Raw genomic sequence first — 26,182 nt, 5'->3', positions numbered from 1 at the left:
CACTTGTTTCCGTTGTTCTGGTCTTGCCCATGGCAAGGCTGCCCAGCATGAAGGCTGACCAACTCTCACTGGAAGAATTGGGCAATGCTTTTTGGCTGGAAGGTATAATTTTAGGGTGAATGGGCTGGGAGCTGGCTTTTAGGGGAAGGGCCTACAGAGGCAATTTGTTCAGTTTTTTAAGAGAGTACCCACTCCCCCTCCATCCCCATGTGGGTGTCAGTGCCAGAATGCATGTCATCTGCGTATACGCGGATGGGGGTAGGGGTAGAGTAGGGATTCCATGTTCTTGTTTTCTTTTCTTATTCCATTGTCTTCTTCTCAGCTTCCATGGAAAAGCTAGCCACCATTTCTGTCCCCTTCTTACTCCTGCCCCCCACTTCCCCAGTGGTGCTAACTGTAGCCCCCTGGAGTTTACTTGGCAATCACTCCTTTTGTTGCAGACCCCTTCTTTGCCTGCTCTTGGCTGTGGCTTTTCCCATAGAATGCTTCCAAATTCATTATACTCTCCTGTGGTGATTCTTTTGTTATTAGTTTATTTATTTTTTAAAAGTCTCTATCAGCTTAATGAGGTTCCAGGAGGAGGAGAGGCAAATAACTAAAATTAATTACAAAATTTAGGTTGGCTTTTGAACCTGAGTCAGTGATATTCCCCCCTCGCCTTATGTATATTTTATATAACTTTCATATTCTTAGATGTTTAGTCCAACTACTTTGAGGAGTAATTTGATAATCCCTTATAAGGTTGAATACATACACACCCTGGGATCCATCCAACAGTTCTCCTCTTTCATCTGTACTTAGAGAAATCCTAGCACAATTGTACAGTGAGACATAGACAAGAATGTTGTCACAACAGAAAATTAGAAGCAAATTTAAATCTTGATCAGCACTAGACCTTGGACTAGAAGATCGCTATTGTTCTTTCTGTCTCCATAATTCTGTAGCTCTTGGGGAAAGGTAAACTCGGAGAGTAGTATTCTGGCTGAAACCTTTCAGAATACCCAGTATCCAGATGTTCAGATGAGAATGACATTAAAATACCAAATAAATTTTGAGTTCTTAAAACGTATATAAACATTTATCTTGGTATGTAAGAGAAATTTTAGTATTTACGTTTACCTGGAAGAGATATAGGTCTGTGATATTGTGTATGGGGAGTGGGGGAGCAATTGAGGGAACAAAAATAATGGAAAGGGTGTTCTAGACTTAAGAAAGCAACTCCTAAGTTATGTATATGTGTTTTCTTCAAGGCTTGTGGTGGGCTTGTTGTTTTATAATGGAAATAATTGGGAAAGCCAAGTTTTATTTAGACATCACTTCTTTAGAAGTGTGAAGGGCACATTAAGATCATTCTGCTTGGTAAAATTCTGATTGTTAGTTTTATAACTGTTATTCTCAACCCCAGTGACGGATTTTTGATAGATATTTTATGAGTAGTTATTTATATAGTGTTGGTATGTGTCAAGCACTATTCTAAACACATTGTGTATGTTTTTGCATTTAATCTTCATACAAGGATTAAACAACTGTATGAGGTAAGAACGATTATTGACCCATGTTGTAAATGGGAAACTGAATCATAGAGTGATAAATAGATTAGAGGGAAGGAGAGGATTGAAATTATATCTAATTGCTAGAATTGAATGATAGTAGTTAAGAACACAGACTCTGGAGGTAGAGTTATCTGGGTTTGAATTCTGGTTCTGCTACATACTAGCTGTGTGAACTTGGGCAAATTTCTTAACTTCTCTGTTACTCATTTTCTTCATCTGCTAAATGGGATAAGAAGACCACCCTACTTCATTGAGTCGTTCTGAAGATTAACTATATGAAGTACGAGGAACATCACCTAGCACATAAAAAGCCCTGTATGTATTTGCTCTTGCTACTGTCATCATCGTCCTGTCATCTTTGCAATCAGATGTGTTTGAGCAGAATATACAGAGGACTGTGGAACAAAGAACTGAATCCTAGCATTCACCATGGGTACTTTGAATTATCTTTGTTAATGAGGGAGGTATAGACTGAGTAAGAGAGCTACATTTTTAGGTACAGTGAAAGGTTCTTTGATAGAATCAGACAGTGGCTATTCACAACATACTAAGGTATTTTTCTTAGTACCCTTTGAATTAATGCCTTGTACCTAATAGTCTTTTTAGTAAATATTTGATTTATTGTATTTTAAAAATATATGTTCTGCCTTGATTTGTGTTTTGTATTACTTCAAGTAGATTTTTTTTTTCTTGGTGAAGGCATACCAATTTCTTATTGATTTAAGATTTATTTGGAGTTTCAAGTTTAATATTATTTCATTGCTAATAATAGAGATCTTTTTCATTTGTATGGATTTCTGTTCCATAAAGTGCTTTTCGGGGGTTTATATTTGCCTCTGTGTTATTGAACTAATTCATGTTTGACTTCCCTAATCACTTTGTTGCATGCTCCCCCTTTGTGTAATAGATACTAGTTCATACAGGATTTACAACTCCATATATATTGAGTGCTTTTCTGTTGTCTTCTGATCTCTTTTTCAGGAATCTTTTCATGTGGGAAAGGATTTTAAAATGTCTGCCCACTGACCATTTTCACAGTAGAGTATCAGTTCTCTTTCTCTTCAGATCAAGGGATTATAAGCAGTGTGTATATATGTATATTTACATATGGTGTAAGTAGTGAAAGCTTTCATTTTGAATCACTAGTTGTGGGACTTTGTGATAGCTTATTAATCTTTTTTTTTTTTTTTTTTTTGCCAAACATCTGCAATCCAGATTTCATGAAAGACAGCCTCTCTCTGCCCTTTTGTATATAATAATGGCTAAAATATTCTGGTTATGTTTTCTAATGTATATACTTTGTGTTGAGCAGATTTGTGTTTTTCTGGAAGAATCCCATAAATTTTTTTATTATTTAAAACTGTGGCTATTTTATAGCCTCAACCCTTCTTTTTTTGGGTGGGATGAGATAGAGTGGTGAGGGATGGGAGGGAGTTACTGAGTTGCTCTGCTGTTTTTCCCAGTGTTTTCCTCATGTTGAATACCTAAGAGCCCCATTAAATGTATGTATTCTTTTTCCCAAGAGAGAAGGAGTAAGAGGGGGAGAAATTTTGATTGTAAAGAAGTTGGAATCTGAGGCTTGATGGATGTTCAGATAAAGTCTTACATGTAAGCTTAAGTATTTCCTTTGAGATTTAGGTATTTCAGAAATTGCTACTTAACTCTTCAGCTTTCTCTAAACCACTGATTTTTAGCAATGTGTTTGGTCACCATTTTATGTGATTATATCATGTATGCCATAAAAACTGATGGCACTGAAACATTCAAGGAGTTCTGTAAAATGAGAAGTCTAAATGTAATATTAATACGATTTGGAGTAAGCATTTATTAGCTGGGGGAAGTCATACTAGGAAATGAAGGCAAAAAAGGAGACTTAAAAAACTCTGCATGTTCCTTTTAAAAAACATTCTTATACTACTTTCCCTGCTCCCAATATCATACTCCTTTTGTTTGGGGGCAGAATATAGAAATCAACTTCAGAGATCTCATGCTGTTAAATATCTGGAATAACCTTTAATATTTTTAGAGTTGGTCGGTGGTTTGTGCTTTATACAAACCTTTTTTCTAGGGATTGCCCCACTTTTTGGTATCGACTTAAGGCTTACTGTATCAGTTTCAACTCTTGGTTGTAAGTTATGGAAAACCCAGCCTAAACTGACTTAAGCCAAAATAGGAATTTATTTGCTCACGTAACTAAAAATCTTTGCAGAGCTAGTTTCATGCATGGCTGATTCAGGATGAAAGGACTTACTTGAATTCATCTTTTTATTTTGATACCTCTGTATTGAGTCTAGTCTCACACAGATTTTTGCCTCATAGTTACAAGATGGCTGCCAGCAGGGGCGCCTGGGTGGCGCAGTCGTTAAGCGTCTGCCTTCGGCTCAGGGCGTGATCCCAGCGTTCTGGGATCGGGCCCCACATCAGGTTCCTCTGCTAAGAGCCTGCTTCTTCCTCACCCACTCCCCCTGCTTGTGTTCCCTCTCTTCGCTGGCTGTCTCTCTCTGTCAAATAAATAAATAAAAATCTTAAAAAAAAAAAAAAAAAAAAGATGGCTGCCAGCAGCTACTGGGTTTTTTATACCTTCTAGTTGAAATCCAGCAAGCAGTTTTGTGCCTCACTGCTTCTGAATGGGTCATGTGCCTTTCTTCATCATTGTAGCCAATGAATGTGATGTGGTAATTGGATTAGATCTTGGTCTGTGTCTAACCTGGAGCTAGGATGAAGCTGACTACCAGAAATATATATTCTGAGGATGGGGAAGTAGTGATTTCCTAAGGGGAATCAGAGTATGTTAGCAGGAGAAGCGTGAATGGGTGTTAGAATGGCAAAATATACCGGATAATTCTATATATTTACTAAAACTAAAATCAAAACAAAACAAAATATATCAGGAGTAAAGCACAATTAAAAAACCCCACCTCTAAATAACTCCTAAAATGTATGTTAAATGTTAGAAGCATTATTTATTGACATTGGAAGTTGAAGCTGTTGGGTCTTCAACCCTTTCTGCTTCTGTCGCAGTAAGGGAGGGAAAGGCTGATATTTCTCTGGGAACCTGTTTCTGCTGTGTCAGCAGTGAATGTTTGCCTTAAGACTTCTCCTGGAAAGTGTGTTCATCAGGATTAAAGACCCGTGGTGCCTTATTAAACCAGGTGGACTGACCCTGCTGTTAGTTCTGGTATCCACGACCCCTTTTCTTAAGAAGGACTTTCTCACCTTGAGCAGGTACTGCTGGTCAGAGCTGTACTAGAATCTTAGGAGAATGAGTCCTTTTGTGTGGAAAGTATTCTTGCTCCTTATTTGGTGTATCCCACAGGGTGAAACTGAGTTCTAGGTATATTTCACACATGCCTCTTAAAGTTCCAAGCCACAGCATTAACATGACCATGCACTGCAGGATTAGACCTTTCAAATTTTTCATAGCAATCATGTGCCAGGTCTTAATCTCTGATTAAATACCTCATACACATTACGCTCCATTACATCTTTCCTAAATCTTTTGATTGGATTATAAACACTTTTCTTTATGATTTTTCCACATTACAATATAGATCCTCCAATAGACTTTCTCTTCCACCTTAACTAAGTAAATTAACCTTACAAAGGTATTTCCTTGGCTGCCCTTATTGGTAAACCGCCCAGTCTTCACCTTAGTTGCTATTCTTCTTGGCATTTCTCCCAGTTCTGTTTCCTTTTCATCAGTCAGGTCCACCTTCTTACACTTTATTTTTATATGGTACATTCCTCGCCTAGTGGACTGCCTGTCACTGCCAGATGGACCGTGAGCCCTCCCTCCCTGTCTTAAGTCTGAGCCTGAGCACACCATGACAATAGCTATTTGAAGTGATATGGTTTAGTGGAAGGACTCTTGGACGAGGAACCAGCAGACAAACCCAGCATTGATTCCTGTTTTGTTACTTAGTAGCTCTGTGACTGGGGTACATTGTGTAACTTCTCTAAACTTAAGATGCCTAAGCCTAAAATGCACCTAATATCATATTACTTTCCTTACCTACCTCAGTGTTTTCTTGTGAGGAACAAAAAGGATGAGTGTCAGAGCATTTTGTAACCTGGAAAATTCTTCTTCTTCTTCTTTTTTTTTAAAAGATTTATTTATTTATTTATTTGACACAGAGAGAGAGAGAGAGAGACAGCCAGCGAGAGAGGGAACACAAGCAGGGGGAGTGGGAGAGGAAGAAGCAGGCTCCCGGGGGAGGAGCCTGATGTGGGGCTCGATCCCAGAACCCTGGGATCACGCCCTGGTCCAAAGTCAGACGCTTAATGACTGAACCACCCAGGCGCCCCTGTAACCTGGAAAATTCTGCACAAACTTAAATTTCTGTTTTATTACTACCAAGGCAAAAACTTTAAAAATGGTATATAATTTTTAATTACTAATGATTTAAGAATTTTATGATATTTGTTGAAACAGTGAATATTCTCTAGCATTAGAAAAATATGCTAAAAGATTATTGTGTCTTACCCAGTAAAGTCTTGGTTAATCTTAGGAAATCAAGAGATGTTTGTAAGTTAATTTTCCAGAAAATGGGAATGTAGCTTCTTAGGTAGCAGAGCTCTAATTTTAACAATTTTATTTTCTTTTAAGATTTTATTTATTAGTGAGAGGGACTGTGCATGCTCGTGCGCAGGCGCTAGAGAGAGAGAGAATGAGTGAGTGAGCAGGAAGGGGGGGAGGGAGGGGAAGACGGAGAAGGAGAAGCAGATTCTCCACTGAGCAGGGAGCCCAATGTGGGACTTGATCCCAGGACCCCAGGATCATGACCTGAGCCGAAGGCAGATGCTTAACCGACTGAGCCACCCAGGCACCCCTAATTTAACAATTTTAGATGGAGATCTTTTAAAATCATATAGCACAGTTCTCTCTACTTTTAACGAGAATGTGTGAGCCCCTCTCCCTTTTAATGATATAAATTAAGGAAAAAATATAAGTAGTATGAGTACATCATAAACATTTCAAATAGTATGGAAGAGGAACTTCGTGTCTCTTTACTCATCCCTCAATTTTACTTCCTTGAGATAATGTCAGTTAATAGTTTCTTGTGGATCCTTTGAGCACATATGTATGCATATCTTATTTTACACAAGGGATTCATACTGTATATGTGGTGTTCTATACCTTCTTTTTTATTTTTTTCCTTTAACTTCTGATATATCTTAGAGATCTTCCTGTACTGGTATATACAGGTCCGTGTGTATGTAACAAAATATATTTTTTTTCAGTACTTTGGATGAAATGAGTTCCAGCTTTTTAGTTCTTGTTATAATCAAAGCTGCAGGAACTTTTATATTTGTGTATTGGCAAACTTATGTTGTTATGTCCATTGGATACTTTCTCAGAAATGGCATTACTGGGTTAGAGGGCAAGTTCATTTTTCGTAAGAGTTTTTTTTTTTTTTTTTGAGAGGCTGCTACCTAAGTCATATATGGTGTTTTTTAGTGCTGAGGCAATTTCAGCTTGGATTATAAAAGAAGTATGGATTTTGCTTTCGGTGCCTTCCTGCTTGCCTGCATGCTCTTCTTCATCTTCCCTACTTTTGTCTAATTTTGCTTGAGATGTTCATTATTAATTCTACCACAGGAATCTCCATTGGAGTTGTAAAGCAAGGTTGCGTACTTGTTAGCTACTATGGCTGCTGCCCCTGTTGCTATGACGATTATAAATGATTTTATTATTTATCTTCCCCACATTAGCTTCCCACAGTGGTAGGCTGAGAGTCTGCCATCAGAGTTTTCTTTCTGAAAGTTCAGATATGTTCATATCATCTTTCCACTTAAAAATTTGTGGTATATAAAGCAGAGTTTGGCCCTAACCTACCTTTGCATTTTGCACTATTTTTCTGTACACGTTACTTCAGACACAAAGAACTGTTCATTAGTACTGGACTTCGTATATTTTTATGCCCGTTGCCTTTACACATAGCTAGTATTTCCTTCCCTCTTTGGTCACCTGACAAACTTTGTTCATTCTTGAAGAGTCAGCTCAAAAGTTACCTCCTCTGTGAAGGCTTCTTGGAGCAGGGAGAATGATGTGGTGAGATTGTCAAGGCAGGTAGGAACTGTATCGTTCAAGGACTTGAGGGTTAAATTATATGGTTTGGATTTTATTTTAAGAGTACTGGTTGTGATGCATAATCAACTTTAGGAACTGCTGTCCTGGATTGCTCCTAGAGCTAAGCCTCTTGCTACCGGCATTACTTAATGTGGTAATTATATGTTCCTGTGCCCTTCCCTTTCTACTGAATTGTGAGCACCATGAAGGCAGGGGCAGTGTAACAGGCCCTCTAGTAAATTCCTGCTAGTACTTACTTGCTAAAGTTATGTTTGGGTATTAAATGAAATGATAGCTGTCATGTGGCTGGCATACTTAAATCTCAGTAAATATAAGCTATTGTTGATGTTATCAGTATCATCACTGGATAGATAAACCTTGACTTGGTGAATATAGGTGATTTCTTGAAAGAGGTGAGATTTGATCCAGGGCTTGAAAGACTGTGTAAGGATTACATTGGTGAGTTTTCGTCAAACAGTGTTCAAGACTTTATGAAAAGTCACTGTGAAAGTTGAAGCTTAAAATTTTGTAATCAAATATAGTTAGCTGTCTATATGGCCCTTGAAAGGGGGAACTATGTCTCATTCTTTTCTCATTTTCTTAATGATCGTAGGTACTAAATACAGAATTAATGCATTATTTTATATAAATAATTATGTCAAAAAGGTAGGATTTAGGTAAGATTGTCAAGATTCATTTTTAGAAAATTAAAATTCTTAATTTTGTCTGAACGTACAAAAGCTTATTTGAATTTGTTTTTACTGACATAAAAACATTAAGGCAGTATGTATATTTTAAAACAGCTTGTGCATGTGCCCTTGAGACAGTTTGGTGGGTGCATTTTTATCAAAACCATATACACAGTGACATATTAAATATATCATATTATTATACTAATCATATGACTCTAGAACAAAAGTAAACCAGAGGACTAAAGCCTATCAAAACCATCTTTTTGTTTTTGTACAATGAGATTCTTTTTAAATTTGCCAGTGAATTCATACCAGTATTGAAACCAGATGTAGACTTCCGTCTTTTAACGTATTAGCTCAGCTATAAAAGTCTTATTTCCATCCCTGATTACTGAGTATTTCATTCATGGTTTATTATATCTCTCCCACCTTCCTTTATTTATTTTCTTTAAATAGACTATAAAATGTGATTCAAATGATTTTAAAATGACATTGCCCCATTTATATAGTGACAGAAGTAAAATTAAACCTGTATTAAAGATAACCTAATTAAATCCACAGATGAAGTACTCTGTTGGTAAAATTTTTCATTGAAAAGGATTTTGACAGATACCACTAAATGAGGTGTTAGCTGTGGTTTGAGAATGGATCTGAGAGTTTTCCGCCTTAGAACTGGAATCTTACATTAGTTACCTCCTTCTATGTAAAGTAGGATCCTCTCTCCTCTGTGTGTGTGTGCGTGTGTGTGTGGTTGTGTGTGTGTGTTTTAAGTGTTTTTAGAATAAACCTGACCAGTTTGAAATAGCCGGATATGGTCTATCTGAACTGATGTAAAGTCTTAATTATAGAAATGAAAACGGTACTACTTTAAATTTTATATAGTGATGGGAATAAATAGTTCCTCTGTTGCCAAATAGAATTATAGTCACTTTGGTAACTGGCTATGTTTATATATAAATGAAATTTCTTATATTTAAAGGTTGTTTGAGAACAAAACTCTATTTAAGAAAATGACTGTCAAGTATCTGACTTCCTGCCTTCCTTCTTTCCCTTCTTTATAACAAAATAGTGTACGTAAAGGACATGAAATAAACATCTTGTTCAAGGTCTATTGTATAGTGTCCATTCAATAAACACAAGTTTCTATCTCATTTTCTGTTAGTGACACAAAATGCTTGTAAAATGTTGATATAAATACTGCTTTTATCCATAGTTCATTTGATAGCATTGACATTTAAAAGAGGCCAGGCAAACATTTATTCCTTCAAATTTGCTAAGATTTACCTGCATTTTGGTACTTAGAAGGCTGAAATTTGGCCCATCGCTTTTTTTCTTTTTAACCATTTCTCTTCTTAATAGAAAGGAAAAAAATAGGCCTTACTTGATTTCTGAGTGCCATTTCATAACTATTATACTATTCTTAAGTTAATTATTTGAATTACTCTTTTGAAATCTTAACTTTTTCTAAATGGTGAACTACTTTTTTTATTCAGAGCCTAATTTTAATGCCACTTCCACTTTCTTCCCTAATTAATTGCTCTCCACTGTGGTCGCATTTCACTTTGAAAAGTGTTTTTTTTAAATAGTTTTTAAGTCTGTCTTTCATGCTAGATTGCAGCCACATAAGGTTGGGTTAAAACATTTTTAAATTCAGTGTAGAGCAGGTGCTCAGTAAATGTTTTTTTAGTGAATGAATGTTATCTAGGGCTTTTTGGAAAATACTTCTACATTCTTAGACCCCTTTCATACATGTTTTATATTCTTCCTGTCTGCCACACATGTGCTCTTATCCTTGGTAACATTGTGACCCATATGGGATAATTTTATAATTGATACCTCTTTGTTTTAATTTGCTTTTCTTTGATAATTAGTGAAGTTTAATATTTTCTGTGCATGTTAACCAGCTTTATTTTTAGTTTTTGTTTATTTGTGAATTGTATATTCGTTTCTTTGCCTATTTATTTGTTGGGTTTTATTGTTTTTCTGAAGGATTTATATGAGCTCTTTATGTTCTAGATCTATGCGCTAAATATATTACTATATTTTCTGTATTTTTCTGTTTTCTAAGCTTATAGTTTTTATGTAGACAAAGCTAATAAATTCTCGTAATTTTTTGTTTGCATTTTTTGATGAGAAACTATTCTTTTGCCTGATTTGATACTTTGATTTTCTTCTCTTTTTGTTTAAATCATTTTAAAAATGTTTAAATCATTGATCTATAGGTTTGTTTTAGTGATATTAAGTATATATTTTCAATAAAACAAAAAATAAAATAAAATTAAGCCACTTAAAGTGTCCTCAGTTAAGGTTACTTTTCACGCCAAGTGATTGTGCTTACTTGCAGAGTTTATTAACATATGCTTGTTTTATTTGGCTGGTACACCATTTAAAATAATCTACATTTGAATGCTGGGATGAGGCAGGTATTCTGGGCTGATATTCAGTTTTACTGCTTGTTTATGGCTGGAATCTATTCTTAATTTAACCACTGGTATTGTGGCTGGCAACACTTGATTAGACATTGCCTTTACTAATTGTCAAATATTTTGAATATCATCCTTGGAGCAAGGCTCGCAACTCCGTGTTTTCGAATATTGAGACCAGTTCATATATTCACGTTTGTGTAGAGCTGGAAGACATGGGCTTTGCCACTTAATGTTTGTATGATATTTGACAGACCACTTTATTTCTCTGAATTTGTTTCCTCATCTAAAAAAGGGACGATGTGTTTGTTTACTTGAGTTGTTGTGAGACTCATAAAATACTGCTTATAACTATAAAGTAGTATAAAAATTTAAGACTGCATTATATCTCTGTTCTAGAAAATGTTACTGTTTATTGTTGTTTAAATGATTTTATTGAGGGATAGAAACCATTCATTTCATAATTGAAGTTAAAAGGATGTGTAGATACCTCATTCGAGCTTTAATATTCAAATGGATTGTTAAAATAATACTGTATCACAGATAACTTTAAGATGTATCCATGTACTAGTATGAATGATTGAATGTTGTGTCATTTTTTGACTAGGCAGGGTATGAGGTGACCCCTGAAGTAAGGGGAGGAGTTAATTACTAAGGGAGAAAAGCATAATGAAAGAGGGGCTTTATAAACTTTATACGTTTGCTTCAGGTCTGCCCTCTTCACCTTTAAAAATTCAGGGCCAAATACAGGCCATGCCCTGATTATTCTTATAAGCTCATAAGGACTGAGATTGTCCATGTCCTCACCTTCAACACCCAGCACCTTTAACAGAATCTGTATGAGTCAGTGAAGTCGATATTTGTCAAAAGAATAAAAAAATGGATGTCCAAATTAGTGTGAATTTATTTCTGTTAAGACTATGAAGATCTTTCATAAATATAGAATCGTAGAGTTGGAATGAACCTTTGAAACCATCCAGTAAAGCTAGACAGTTCATGAATCAGTATAATATCTTTGGCAGATCTCTAGTCTTGCTGTGGATTTGTCCAGTGGCAAATTCTTTACAGCATTGTAGTCAGACAGATCTTGAGACCCTGAAGTATAGCAAGTCTGTTTAATCCTGAACTCTCTCTAGTGCAGCTCTGTGATATAGGGTACGGAAGCAGAGATAACAAATCAAAGAGTTAATGAAGGATGAGTGACTTGTTGGTTGGAAATAATGGAATGTTAAGAAGATAAAAATTGAAGTCTAGGTAACCGAAAAGGTCAGCATTGAAGTAATTAAACGTGACACAGTTTTACGGACCGGTGCTGCTTTTGGAGCACCCCCGAGTTCTTTAATTTTTTTTTTTTTAAGATTTTATTTATTTATTTGACAGAGATAGAGACAGCCAGCGAGAGAGGGAACACAAGCAGGGGGAGTGGGAGAGGAAGAAGCAGGCTCATAGTGGAGGAGCCTGATGTGGGGCTCGATCCCATAACACTGGGATCACGCCCTGAGCCGAGGCAGACGCTTTAACCGCTGTGCCACCCAGGCGCCCCCGAGTTCTTTAATTTTTATGCCAGAAGCGGGGAGAGGGGAAAATCCCAGGCACATAGGACAGCACCAGCACCTTGCACACCTTCCACAGTGGTGCATTGTGGCGGCCCTCAACAATGTGCTTGCCTCCCACTCTCCCGCCTGGCTGTAAACTGCCCAGTTATGTGGTATCACTTTCTTTTCATAACTGCTCTATTCATTTATTATTTATCAAGTGCTAACTATAGCCAGGCAGAGTTCCAAGCATTGTGGATATATCAGTGGACAAACATCCCTCCTTTTGTGGACCCTTTCTCAGTGCAGTGCTGTCCAATAGAAACACAAAATGAACCTCAAATGTGATTTAAAATTTACTGATAACCACATTAAAAAAGAAAAAAAGTAATAGGTGAAATCACCTTTAATAATATATTAACTATATTAATATTTAGCACCAATATATATTAAATAATATAGCTAATAATATTTTAATAGTATTCATAATTTATGTTAAACAATAAATTTTATAATAATATATAAATATCATTTAAAGGTATAATCAAATTGCAAATTATTAATGAGATACTTTTATCTTCTCTTCTTAGTACTAAGCTTTGAACTTTGGTGTATATTTTAGATTTATAACGTACCTCCGTTCGGGCTAGCCGTTTCACATGCTCGGGAGCCACTGTATTGGGCAGTGTAACTTTATTTATTACTTTTTTTTTAAATTTATTTATTCGACAGAGATAGAGACAGCCAGCAAGAGAGGGAACACAAGCAGGGGGAGTGGGAGAGGAAGAAGCAGGCTCATAGCGGAAGAGCCTGATGTGGGGCTCGATCCCATAACGCCGGGATCACGCCCTGAGCCGAAGGCAGATGCTTAACCGCTGTGCCACCCAGGCGCCCCTGGGCAGTGTAACTTTAGAGCATAGTGCTTGCTTTCTGTGGACCATCAAGTCAGACCGTCTGGTCTGGAGAATAAGTCCTGGTAGTACTAGAATTTTCAGATAATCTAGACTCCTTATGCATGGCTGTGAAGCCTTGTGTGATCCGGTTCGTGCATGTCTCCCCGATCTCATCTAGAATTAGTGTTTTCCTGATTCACGAAACTTGAGCCTTCTTTCTTAAACTCAAATATGGGAGACTTTTTTCCTGAATCATAGTTTTTTGTTTTGTTTTTTTTTTTTTCATTTAAGACTTCAGCAAAAATGTCTCTCAGGCTTTCTTTGATGGCTACTCTAAAGAGCCTTTCTCATTCTTGGTCAATAGCTTTCTGTTTTATTGTCGGGATAGCAGTGGTTTTCTTGCGTTACCCTATTTTCTATTATATCATCATCAGATTATCCCTACCTTGTAGGATAAAACTCCATGAGAGAAAGAACGCTTCTCGTTTTATTCATTATTGTATCCCCAGGAACTGGTGTAATTCCTGGCATGTAGTTGGTGCTTGATAAATATTTATTGACTGAATAAATGGCATTCTGGATCAGGTATCTTGCACTAGAGTGGATTTATCAAGTGAGTCAGATCCTCACATTATCACTGAGGAGTGTAGGACTGAAAGACGGTTTAGAGTAGTCTTAGGGTCTTTTAATTTGGAAAGGATTAGGGGAAGTTGACACTTCAGAGGTTAGGAGAAGGAGGTCCAGGTTGTTAGTTAGTTTCTTTCCTCCCTCCCTCTCCCTTCCTCCCTCCTTCTTTCTTTCTTCCTTTCTTCCTTTCCTGTCCCGTCTCCTCTCCTCTCTTCTCTCCTCTCCCCTCCCTTCTCCTTCTTTCTTTTATAAAGAAAGCAAACTTATCCAAAGCCAACACATTATTCAAATAAACATGTACAATACATTTATGATGTTATATATTAATGTTAAATGTAAATGTAAACCATCTTCCAATTTGTTTAGCAATTTAAACATGTTAGGGTTTTTTTTTTAATGGAGATGAAATTCATATAACATAAAATTAGCCATTTTAAAGTGAACAATTCAGTGGTCTGAGTGTATTCACTGTGTATAATCACCACCTTTGTCTAGTTTCAAAATGTTTTCATCACCCCAAACCGATTAAGCAATTGCAGCTTGTTTTCCCTATCCTGCTTCAGCCCCTGACAACCACCAATCTGCTTTCTTTCTCTAAGGATTTATCTATTGTGAATATTTCATTTAAATGTGCCCTTTTGTTCTGGCTTCTTTTACTTAGCTTAGTGTTTTCGAAGTGCATCCACATTGTAGCATGTGTCAGTACTTTATTTTTTATGGCTGAATAATATTCCACTGTATGTATGTACCATACTTTATTTATCCATTCATCTGAGGTTTTTTTAAAGATTTTATTTATTTGAGAGAGAGAGAGAGAGGGAGAGGAAGCATGAGCAGGGGGGAGGCAGAGGAAGAAGCAGACTCCCCACTGAGCAGGGAACTTGACTGGAGGCTTGATCCCAGGCCCCCGGGATCATGACCCGAGCTGAAGGCAGATGCTTAACCAGCTGAGCCACCCAGGTGCTCTCCATTCATCTGTTGATAGACATTTGGGTTGTCTCAACCTTTTGGCCGTTGTGAATAGTATCATTACGAACATTCCTGTATATATATTTGTTTGAGTACTAGTTTTCAGTTATTTTGAATATATACCTAGGAATGGAATTGCTGGGTCATATGGTAATTTTGTCTTTAAGCTTTTTTTTTTTTTAACTTTTTGAGGAACTAAATATTTTTTTCCACAGAAGCTGCACCATTTTACATTCTCACTATCAAAGTCCAAGAGCTCCAATTTCTTCACATCCTTGCCAATGCTGTTGTTTCCTTTTTTTTTTTTTTAATTATAGCCATACTAGTGAGTGTGAAGTGGTACCTCATTGTGGTTTTAATTTGCATTTCTTAGTGACTAGTGATGATGACATTGAACATGTCTTTTCATATATGGCCATTTATATATCCTTTTTGAGAAATGCCTGTTTAAGTTCTTTGCCCATGTTTAAATTGGGTTGTTTTTTTGTTGTTGAGCTGTAAGAGTTATTTATATATTCTGGACACTAGACCCTTATCAGATGTGTGATTTGCAAATATTTTCTCCCATTTTGTAGGTTGTCATTTCACTTTCTTAATAATATTCTTTAATGAACAAAATTTTTAATTTTGATGAAGTCTATCATTTTTCCTCTTATTTCTTTACTTTTGATATTGTACTTAATGATCCATTGCTAAACCAACAGTCATGAAGATTTACCCATATGGTTTTATGGTTTTAACTCATACTTAAGTTCTTGACCTATTTTGAGTAAATTTTTATGTATGGTGTGAGGTAGGGGTCCAACTTCATTTTTTTTTTTTTTTTTGCATGTGAATATGCAGTTGTCCTGAAGTTGTTTCTTAATGAGACATGAACCACTGTGGCGTTGGCAGCAGTTGAAACAAACGTCTTCCAGTAGTTACTTTCACATTCTACAGTCTCAAAGCAGTTTTTTGTTTGTTTGTTTAAAGATTGATTTTAGAGACAGCGCACATGCAGAGGGGGACAGGGTGGGAGAGAGTCTTAAGCAGACTCCATGCTGAGTACGGAGCCTGATTCAGGGCTCCATCTCATGCCCATGAGATCACGACCTGAGCTGAAACCAAAAGTTGGACACTCAACCAACTGTGCCACCCAGGTGCCCCTTCATAGTACTTATATATGTGTGTGTGTATAAATATATATGAATAATTATTCAAGTATAATTAACATACAGTGTTATATCAGTTTCACGTGTGCAATATAATGATTCAACAATTCTGTACATTTCTCGGTGATCAAGATAAGTGTACTCTTAATCCCCTTTATCTGTTTCACCCATCCCCCCCCAATCCACCTCCCCTCTAACAACCACCAGTTTGTTCTCTATATTTAAGAGTCTGGTTTGTTTGTCTCTTTTTTTCTTTGCCTGTTCATTTGTTTCTTAAATTCCATGCATGAGTAAAATCATATGTTGTTTTCTTTCTCTAACTGACTTATTTCACTTAGCATTATACCCTTTAGGTCCATCTATGTTGTTGCAGTTGCAAAGATTTCATTCTTTTTTATGGCTGAATAATATTCCTGTATGTTTGTGTGTGTGAACATGTAGATGAATGGATACTTGATGCTGCAATAAACATAGGGCTTCATATATCTTTTTGAATTAGCGTTTTCATTTTCTTTGGGTAAATACCCAGTAATGGAATTACTGTATCATATGGTAATTCTATTTATAATTTTTTTGAAGACCCTCCATATGATTTTTCACAGTGGCTGCACCAATTTGCATTCCCCCCAACAGTGTATGAGGGTTCCTTTTACTTCACATCATTACCAACACTTGTTATTTCTTGTGTTTTTGATTTTAGCCATTCTGACAGGTATAAAGTGATGTCTCATTGTGGTTTTAATTTGAATTTCCTTGATGATGAATGATGTTGAGCATCTTTTCATGTGTCTTTTGGCCATCTGTATGTCTTTGGGAAAATGTCTATTCAGCTGTGCTGCCCATTTTTAATTGGATCATTTGTTTTGTGTGTGTGTTGAGTTTATAAGTTCTTTATATATTTTGGATATTAACCCTTTATTGGATATATCGTTTGCAAATACCTTTTCCCACTCAGGTTGCCTTTTTGTTTTGTTGATGTCTCCTTTTCTGTGTAAAAGCTTTTTATTTTGATGTGTCCTAATAGTTGAATTTGCTTTTGTTTCCCTTGCCAGAGGAGACATATCTAGGAAAATGTTTCTATGGCTGATGTCAAAGAAATTACTGCCTCTGTTTTCTTCCAGTAATTTTATGGTTTCAGGTCTCACATTTAGGTCTTTAATCTATTTTGAGTTTATTTTTGTGTGTAATTAAAGAAAATGGTCCAGTTTCATTCTTTTGCATGTAACTGTTCAGTTCCCCCAGTACCATTTGTTGAAAATACTGTCTCTTTCCCGTTGTATATTCTCGAGTTCTTGGTTGTAGATTAATTGACCGTAAACATTTAGGTTTATTCCTGGGCTTTCTGTTCTGTTCCATTGATATATGTGTCTATTTTTACACCAGTACCATACTATTTTACTGTTTTGATTACTATAGCTTTGTAGTATCATATTTTTTATATTTTTATTTTCTACTGTGTCTTTGTATTATCCCATTGTTGGGTATTTGAATTTTTTTTTTTTCCTTCTCATACAGAGTAGTGTCCTCTTTATATAAATTGGAACTTTCCCCTTCCATCAGCTTACCTTTGGGTTATATTTGCTCGTTGTGCTTAGAGCAAAAGTAGATTTATTGTTACGAACTTCTGATATCACTTGGATACATTTAAAAGCTAAGAGGGTGTTCTCAATTAAAACAGAAGCTTTCATAGATGGCACTTGAACAAGGTTGGTCAAGAGAGGCAGTATAGAACAGTGGTTAGAAGCATAGATTACAACAAGACGGAACCCACATCTTGGTTCCATTTTGTGCGTGACCAGAGGAATTTATTGAACCTCTATGCAGTAACTTTCTCATTTGTCAGATGGTGGTAATAACAGTATCCTCTTGTAGGGTTGTCGTAAGGATAAATGATGCAAAATGATTAGCACAACCGCTGGTGCAGATAACACTGGCTCTATTGCCATAGCTACTAAGAATGTTTCCTTTCCTTCTTGCCTTGGCTGCCTTTTCTCCCTCCTCCCCCCTTTTCCTTCCCCTGACAACCTTTGTTTGTGTTTCCATTTTCCTAGTCTTTCTCTGGAATTTTTATTTTTGAGTTCTCATTCTTAGGGCCAGCAGTCCAGGATTTGGGTGGGTTAGGATGACCTGGCTAGAAGAGGAAGTGTGGTATGGGCATAATCACTCCATGCAGAAGACTCTTGGCAAGCCACCCTTGTTTCCTTTCCTTTGTGTAGAACTGTTGATTTTCATTTTCATCAAGAATTAGTGACATCACAGGGAAGAACGTCTGAATTTACTTTCAGGACGGATAGCTGTGATATCGCTACCTCAGCATCAGAAGATATGGGAAATAGTGATTTGTTAGGGTCGTGTTGATTCTTGGGATAGGTTATATGCGTTAGGAATGACATTGATAATTTTAGAGAAAGGAGAAATTTAATACTGAAATTTTTTTTCATCAGTAAAATGTATCATAAAAGTGACAAAGAATATTTGTGAGGAAAAAGAAGCTCCCAGTTTGTTATCTTTTTAGCCTTTTCCTACAGGTTTAGTGGTCATTAGAAAGAAGTGTTTGTTACCGGTGCTCTTTTGTAAGAGTTTATCTAGCATGGTTTTTCAATCTAGTTTTAAAAATATTTCTTTCCAGTTAACAGAAGATGAAATTGCAACTATTCTTAAATCTACTTTGAAAGGACTAGAATATTTGCACTTTATGAGAAAAATACACAGAGATATAAAAGCTGGAAATATTCTCCTCAATACAGAAGGACATGCAAAATTGGCCGATTTTGGAGTGGCTGGTCAGTTAACAGTAAGTGTAATAATTTTGGAAACACTTGTGGCCTATATGTCCAGGTCTGATTGTGACTGAACATTGATAACTTTTTGGAGGGGTGATGGGAAGAAATACATAACTATCTTGTTCTTGGGGAGAGGGAGCCATAATTTCAGTATTATCTATTATTTTTATTTACGATTTAAGAGACATTCAATAGGAAGAAAAATATTGTCATTGAAATGCTTTAAAAAAAGAAAGCTACATTGATCCATTTCTGTAGCTTTTATTGTTACAGTACTATTTTTAATGACTATCTTTAATGAAGGTGGAGATAAGTTACTTGTGGACTCTTGCTTTTTACAGAATTCAGAATTCCTAAATATGTCATGTCAGTTGAAATTGTAGGAAAATAGTCAATTTTTGATATAATCTGTAGTATTTGAGGGTTTCACTGTGCAGTGTAATGAATATGTTGGCAAACAGAGTCCCTTAGTGTTTTTGTAGTAGTATTTATGTCAGTGTAATGTTTTTGCAGGATACAATGGCAAAACGCAATACTGTGATAGGAACTCCGTTTTGGATGGCTCCTGAGGTAATTCAAGAAATAGGCTATAACTGTGTGGCTGACATCTGGTCCCTTGGCATTACTTCTATAGAAATGGCTGAAGGAAAACCTCCTTATGCTGATATACATCCCATGAGGGTAAGAAAATGATGGTTTGCTAAAAACGTTGATGTTATACAAGTTGCAGTTTTGTAATGTCAGTGTAAATAAATAAATGCAAAGTAAATTAAAGAAGTTGATTTGAACTTAGGTTCTGTGCAAAAAATAGTAAAATTATGTCAGAGGTTAGTGATATTAACTTTTTTCCTCGAACCACATCCTCAATTGTGAGAAAAGAAGTGAAGACTATATTTCTCTTTGAAGTCACTGTTTTCCTCCCCCAAAAATATACCTGTAAAATTTCCACTTGCTTTTCAGTAGACTAAAGGATTGGTAAAGTCACTGTATTCTTCAATTTATCCATCATTTTCTCAGTGTCGCCATGGAGGCCTTGGAAAAAATCAATTTTCACTTTTCTACCCACTCTGCAAATTCCACTTTTCTGTGTTTTTGTTTTCCTTTTTTTCTTCTCTCATCGGAAGCTAATATTTAAAAAGCCTGACTTCTAACATTGCTACATATATGTAGGCAAATGAATCTTATTTCTTCAGTTGGTGCTTAGTGAGAAAATAGAATTCCTTTTTTGAACATTATTATATACTTCTATGAACTCCTTTTTCCAGGATGAATTTTTTTAGTTTGAAGTATGTGCCTTGCATATTCAAGTCTAATTGCCTCTGCTTCAGGGTTTGTGATGGTAGAGTTTATAGGTTTCTTAGTGTGTGAATCTCAATTCGTTATAGATAAGGACATCTGTCTTTGTGAACTTATTGCCCTCTAGTGGCTGGAGCCACCTCAAGAAGAAAAGAGAAGAATGAAGAGAGAAGAGAGGAAAGAGAGACAGAAAGGGAGAAAGAGAATGGTAGTGTGTGTGTGTGTGTGTGTGTGTGTAGGAGAGAAAATGGTGTCAGGGCGACTGGAGAAATGTGTGAAGTAAATAGATGGGAGGAAAGAGAATGCAGTATTTTGGAACATCTGAAGAAGAATAAATTGGAATTATTTCTGATAATACAATGCCATTGTGGATTGAATTTCAGTAATATAAGTAACAGTGTACTCTACTGAAAATATTTAAAAATCTGCCTGCCACTTTAAAGAGAAATTCTGAGTAATACAGTTGTGTATAATAAGTATCATCTTCCTTGTGTATATAAATTACTTTTGCTAAAGTGAAAAATAAAAATGGCATGAATTGTTTGTTTGCAAAATTACATGAAAAATCATAAGGTCAACATAAAACCAGCAACACAAACTCTCATTTCTTCTCTGATTATTACTTATCTTTGGTATTTTTAGTTAAAATATTTTAAGGTGATCCTCAAATTAGGTGTATTTGAGTTTGAATTAGTGAGGTTAACTGAATTATCCAAGGCATCTTAGCCAAATGCCAGAGCTCGGATTTAACTCAGAATTTAGATTATTACTCTTCTGCCTCCTCCTTGTGTGTAGATCTTATTTTTCCAACCACATAGATCAACATATTAAATTTGACCCTGAGGTAGTCTCCCAAGTAGGTAGTAAAGAATTGTAGTATATGGTTCCCAACTTCCAGGATCTTAAAGTAGCACTTGACAGTTTGAATTCACACATATGAAATAGTAAAAATATACTTGAAGATAGTATTTTTCTTTAAAATTTTTTCTATTTATCTCTATGTATCTATCTATCTATCCATCTATCTATCTATGAGTCAATCAGTCATCTATCTCACTTTTTTCTATCAGTCTAAATCCTACTCATTCAAGTCTCAGGTGAGATATTATTTCTATATAGAGCTTTCCTTGGTCGCCACCACCTAAGTAAATTTCTTTTTTAAATATTTAATTTACTTATTTATTTAGAGAGTGAGAGGGGGAAGGGACAGAGGGAGATGGAGAGAAGCTCAAGCAGATTCTGCGCTGAGCGCAGAGCCCAATGTGGGGCTCCATCTCATGACTGTGAGATCATAACCTGAGCGGAAATCAAGAGTCAGACGCTTAACCCACTGAGCCACCCAGGCGCCCCTAAGTAAATTTCTTTCTTTCCTCACAACTTGTATATAGGCAGTTCTTAGCCCTGTAGTTTTTTGGACAGTTTATCAAATGTTGCCTTGTGCATTTCCAAACACAGCAAGGTTTTAAGTTGCTATTTAAATTATGTTATCATTATTTACCCGTTCTCATGTTTGTGAACTGTGAGTATGGGGAAACTCTTGAGATCGTGTGACAGATACAAGTTTTCCAAAATTGGAATTTTCACTTGAAAGCTCATACTTTATCATCGGCAACAAATATGACAGTTTTCCTTGAAACGACAGATTCACTCGGTTCATTTTTGAGAGAATGTCACTCAAATGCCCAAGTCTGAATAACTGTAGTTTTTCTGTCGGTTATTCCTTCAGGTGAAAATGGTGTTCCTTGAAAAAAGACTTGAGCTTGTTTATCTTGCCATTCAGTCACACGAGTGCTTTTCCTGGAGATAATCCTTGTTCTTCTGTATGCAGGGCGAATGCTTTGTGTGTATTTCTCATTTTGTCATAGAGAATATTAAAAAGATAGGCATTCAAGGGTGGAATTTTAATAAAATGAATAATATTTCCTGCTTCACCACGGTTTAGATTAGTTTGGTGGGAGGTGAGCTGGGAGGATAAAAGAAAGAGCTGTCCAAGAGAGAAGAAGAGATTGTTGAGGACTCATCTCAAGTTGAAGAGCGAGAATTGTGTTGTCACCAGTGCGATTCTTTGCTCTAGCCTGGCTTTAGCCACGCACGACAGCAGGGTGCAGTGCATGACAGCCTTGCCCTCAGAGTTTGGGTTTAATGAGTGAGTGTCTTGGAACGACAGCGTGACAGGGCATTGAAGGATGCTGTTGAGAGACTTGTTCAGGTGGTTACCAAGGGGGTATAGCCTGTGAAGAGAGGAGAGGGTGTAAGGAAATGGAGAGATCAGGGAGCAAGACGACGTTCTTCACCCTTGCTGCATAGCAGTTACCTGGAGAGCTTGGAAAAAATGCTGGTGCCAGAGCCGTACCCCCCACCAATTACTTCAGAATCTCAGTCTTTTCAGTGAGGTTAGAGAGCCAGTAAAGTTGTAATTAGGATATGAAAGAGCTGGTAGTATATGAAAGTCTGATTAGTGAGTGAAATAGTGAAGTTTTCTTTTTTTATTAATAATTTTCTTACTTTAACCACTCTGTGAAATAAATATTACAATCTCCATTTTAATGAGTGGATTGGGTGGAATGGATATTTATGTTTTTTATTAAGATGACACAACTTATAAGTGGCAGAACTGAGATATGAACTTGTGCTAGTCCATTTCTTGCCTTGACAAAAAAGAAATATCTTTTGTGTTTATACGTCAACTGTATGCAAATGGATCTGCAGACATTTTAATCTCATAATTATAATTATTAATTTAAAATACAAACAAATTTTTCAGTGGGAAGAAATATGGACGAATTTTATTTCATTTTTTTAGAGAGAGAGTGTGTGCATGCCTGAGTTGGCAGGGGGAAAGGGGCAGAGGGAGAGAGAGAGAGAGAGGGAATCTTAGCAGGCTCTACACCCAGCACGGAGCCCAGGGCAGGGCTCCAGCTCATAACCCTGAGATCATGAGCTGAGCTGAAATCAAAGTCGAATGCTTAACCAACTGAGCCACCCATGTGCCCCAATATGGTAAATTTTTTAATGTTCCACTCCTTTTTTGGGGGGGCCGTGTAGCTTATGAGATGACCAATAGTTTACGAAGCTGTCAAAGTGGCCTGAAGATAGGCATGATGGAAAGACCAGTACAACAGATGGAGGCAAAGAATGCTAGTTCTTTTAAGTAAAAGGTATTATATAATTTACTGCATATTGATGGCTATCTGGAACAGGAGGCTAAGTTAGGATGTGGTGAGCCAGCTTCGCCAGGCTTTACATCCTAGTCCTCCTGAAATTCTCTTTGGCCATTGTTACAAGGTTATAGCCCTTCTCACTATGCCTGCCCTCTAGATGTATGTAATAGAAACAACCCCAGAACAATGAAGCTGACTCCTAGACTGAGTGAACCAGGGGTTGGTTTCCTAGTCATATTCTCAGATATACCATCTTTTTAGTATGCCCAGGCTCCAGGCCTGCTCCAGACTTATGCTTGCTTAGGCCAGCAAGAATTAGGGTCAAGAAGAGATGCATCAGGCTTGGATAATTTAGAATGGGGTTTCTCCTGCCTAAATAGTCACAAATTAATATTGTGGTTTTCACTGATTAAGCTTTTTGTAGGACATATTTTTGAGTGTCATTAGAAAATGAAAGTGATTAAATTGAAATTTGGCAGTGAATTGAAAATGGGTCTTTTGAAAGCGTTAAGGCTGAGGTCGTTTGTTTTAGTTTATCATTTATCAAAGATTGATACTTTCTTTAATCATTCCTCAAAGAGAGTAAGAGGTATTTGAAATATAGATATTCAAGGAGGCATTTCCTTTTTTTTTTTTTTTTTTAAAGATTTTATTTATTTATTCTACAGAGATAGAGACAGCCAGCGAGAGAGGGAACACAAGCAGGGGGAGTGGGAGAGGAAGAAGCAGGCTCATAGCAGAGGAGCCTGATGCGGGGCTCGATCCCATAACGCCGGGATCACGCCCTGAGCCGAAGGCAGACGCTTAACCGCTGTGCCACCCAGGCGCCCCAAGGAGGAATTTCCTAATAAAAACAGCTATTAAAAACACTGGATTTGTTTGATGCCAAGGGATAAACTAAATTTTATAGTTATTATACAGCTTTCCTTCTCTCTCTCTCTTTTTTTTTTTTAGGAGAAACTTGTAGAGTGTGCAAACTCTGTCTTTGCTGTAGTGAGAGTAATAATTATCTGTCTAGTAAAAGGCAATGATGAAATACACATTAAAACATGTAAAGCTTTGTAAACAGGAGAGGGAAGAAAATGTGCTTATAAATTTACATACAGCTAGAAGATCAAAATAGATTAAGGAGTAACGACAAATAGATTAATGAATAATGACAAATGGAAATAAATCTGTGCAAAATGTTAAATGAAACAAGTTTTATCAAAACCCAATTTATTTTAAAAGGTAAAATATGGAGATACCAAATTAGTTTTAGTCAGTTAAATATAAATACAATTTTGAATTCAGTTAACCACACACTTTTTTGGAGAACTGTCTCTTTCTCAGCTCTGTAGGAAATAAAATTACCAAAAAAAAAAAAAATCAGGAAATGAGTGAATAGTATCATTTTTCTAAATGTCTATCCCTGTACCCTGCCATCAAACCCAGACACGTTGTTTCTTAGACATCACTAAGACCCTAGATTTTATTTCTTTACTTGAGAGAGAGACAGAGATAGCGAGAGAGAGAGAGAGGAGAAGCAGGCTCCCTGCTAAGCAGGGAACCGCACATGGGGCTCGATCCCAGGACCCTGAGATCATGACCTGAGCCAAAGGCAGACGCTTAACCAGCTGAGCCACCCAGGCGCCCCAACCCTATTGATTCTTTTAAATACAATTTTTGTTTTGTTCTCTTTTGTTTTACAAGCTTTTGTGTTTGACTACACATTGCCTGGCGTGGTGAAAGGGGTAAGGACAGAAGTGTTTGAGTCAGACTAAGGACTGTTTGAGATAGCTGGCACTGTGATCAGTGATTGCTTGGCATCAACCGAAGGAAAGAAAATAAAAATGAGACTAGGAATTTTACTTCTGTACAATATAATATGAATGTTTATTGCCTTTTAAAAATAAGATGTAGAAATACATTGTATGTTTTGGGAAGATTCATGTCAAATGTGACTTAAGGAGACAATTGGAGGCGTGTAAATGGCAGTTTTCTGGAAATTCAACTTATATATAGCTTGACAGCCTCTGTTTAAGAGTAAATTAGGAGTTCCTTTACACTAAAAAAAGATCTCTGTCTGTCTCTCTCTCTGTATATATCCTCACATCACTTACTTATGAAGGAAAGAACCCTATAGATATTTTCATCATGGAAAAGATATTTTTGATGAATGTTTTTGAAAATGATGTTATCTTTCTTTCCTGATGAACTTTCTCCTTAACCTTGCTGTTTTTTTCCATCTAGCCTCTTCACCCCCATCCCTTTTGGGGAAACAGTGCATTTTAATAAGTGAAATAAATGCTCCAGTACATGCAAAGTAAACACAGACATTAGAAAAAAAAATTCCTCTTTATACTGCATATTAAAAAAACATACAGATTTCCCCTATCTCAAATCACATGGCGCTGCTCCTTTCACAACCAAGCGTATTCCGAATCCAACAAGATTTCTTAAAAAAAAAAAAATAATGAAGTATAAAAAGAAGACATTATTCCCATGTCTAAGGAGTGAAAACTGAGTTATCCATTTTTTATTAAATAAAACTGAATCCATGACCTCCTTCCTACCCAATTAATGATAAGATTTGGTTGAGAAATTCTGGAAGACTGGGCTTGAGTAGAGGTGGTAGTTGAGTAATACCACACTCAGCATGTTTACACATCTTCCATCTCCCTTTCCCTACTGTGTATGGCTTGGTAGACACCTGGCCTGTCTGTGCGTGTGTGCATGCACTGCCTCTTGGAAGATTCCTCACAGGCATTTAATATGTAGGGCAAAAGACAAGTATCTTTATTTTGTCTGGGAGTAGATGAGGGAATATGTGGGTATTAATTCACAGAATTAATATTTACTTGTAGGAACATCATGGATGAAAGCCTCTTTCTTAGAGCCTGAGACAGCAGGGTACAGCCTTTCTCTGTGGTCTGACCCTGTGGACTTGCTGGCCCAGATTCCCCATTCACTGGGCCAGGAGTCTGTAGGCCAGCCTCACTCCTGCCCTGTCCTGGATGGGCGGGGTGGGGAGGTGGGGTGGGAGGAGG

At 36.7% G+C, this 26,182-nt stretch overlaps 1 protein-coding gene across 2 annotated transcripts in view; it reads left to right on the top strand.

Moving 5' to 3' along the window:
* STK3 (serine/threonine kinase 3) overlaps positions 1 to 26,182 on the top strand; it is a 262,422-nt gene that overhangs the window by 63,742 nt on the left and 172,498 nt on the right. The window contains exons 5-6 of one of the 2 annotated variants that reach the window (XM_040625656.1): positions 18,543 to 18,707; positions 19,210 to 19,377. The exons of the other annotated variant lie outside the window; for it this stretch is intronic. Of the exons in view, the coding sequence (XP_040481590.1) occupies positions 18,543 to 18,707; positions 19,210 to 19,377 (333 nt within the window). The remainder of the gene's footprint in view (positions 1 to 18,542; positions 18,708 to 19,209; positions 19,378 to 26,182) is intronic. 2 annotated transcript variants of the gene reach the window in all.

Source organism: Ursus maritimus, unplaced genomic scaffold, assembly GCF_017311325.1.
Source record: "Ursus maritimus isolate PB19 unplaced genomic scaffold, ASM1731132v1 scaffold_9, whole genome shotgun sequence".
NCBI classification, from domain to species: Eukaryota; Metazoa; Chordata; class Mammalia; order Carnivora; family Ursidae; genus Ursus; species Ursus maritimus.
The sequence above is the reverse complement of the archived record's forward strand: the minus strand, read 5'-3'. Positions and strand labels throughout refer to the sequence as shown.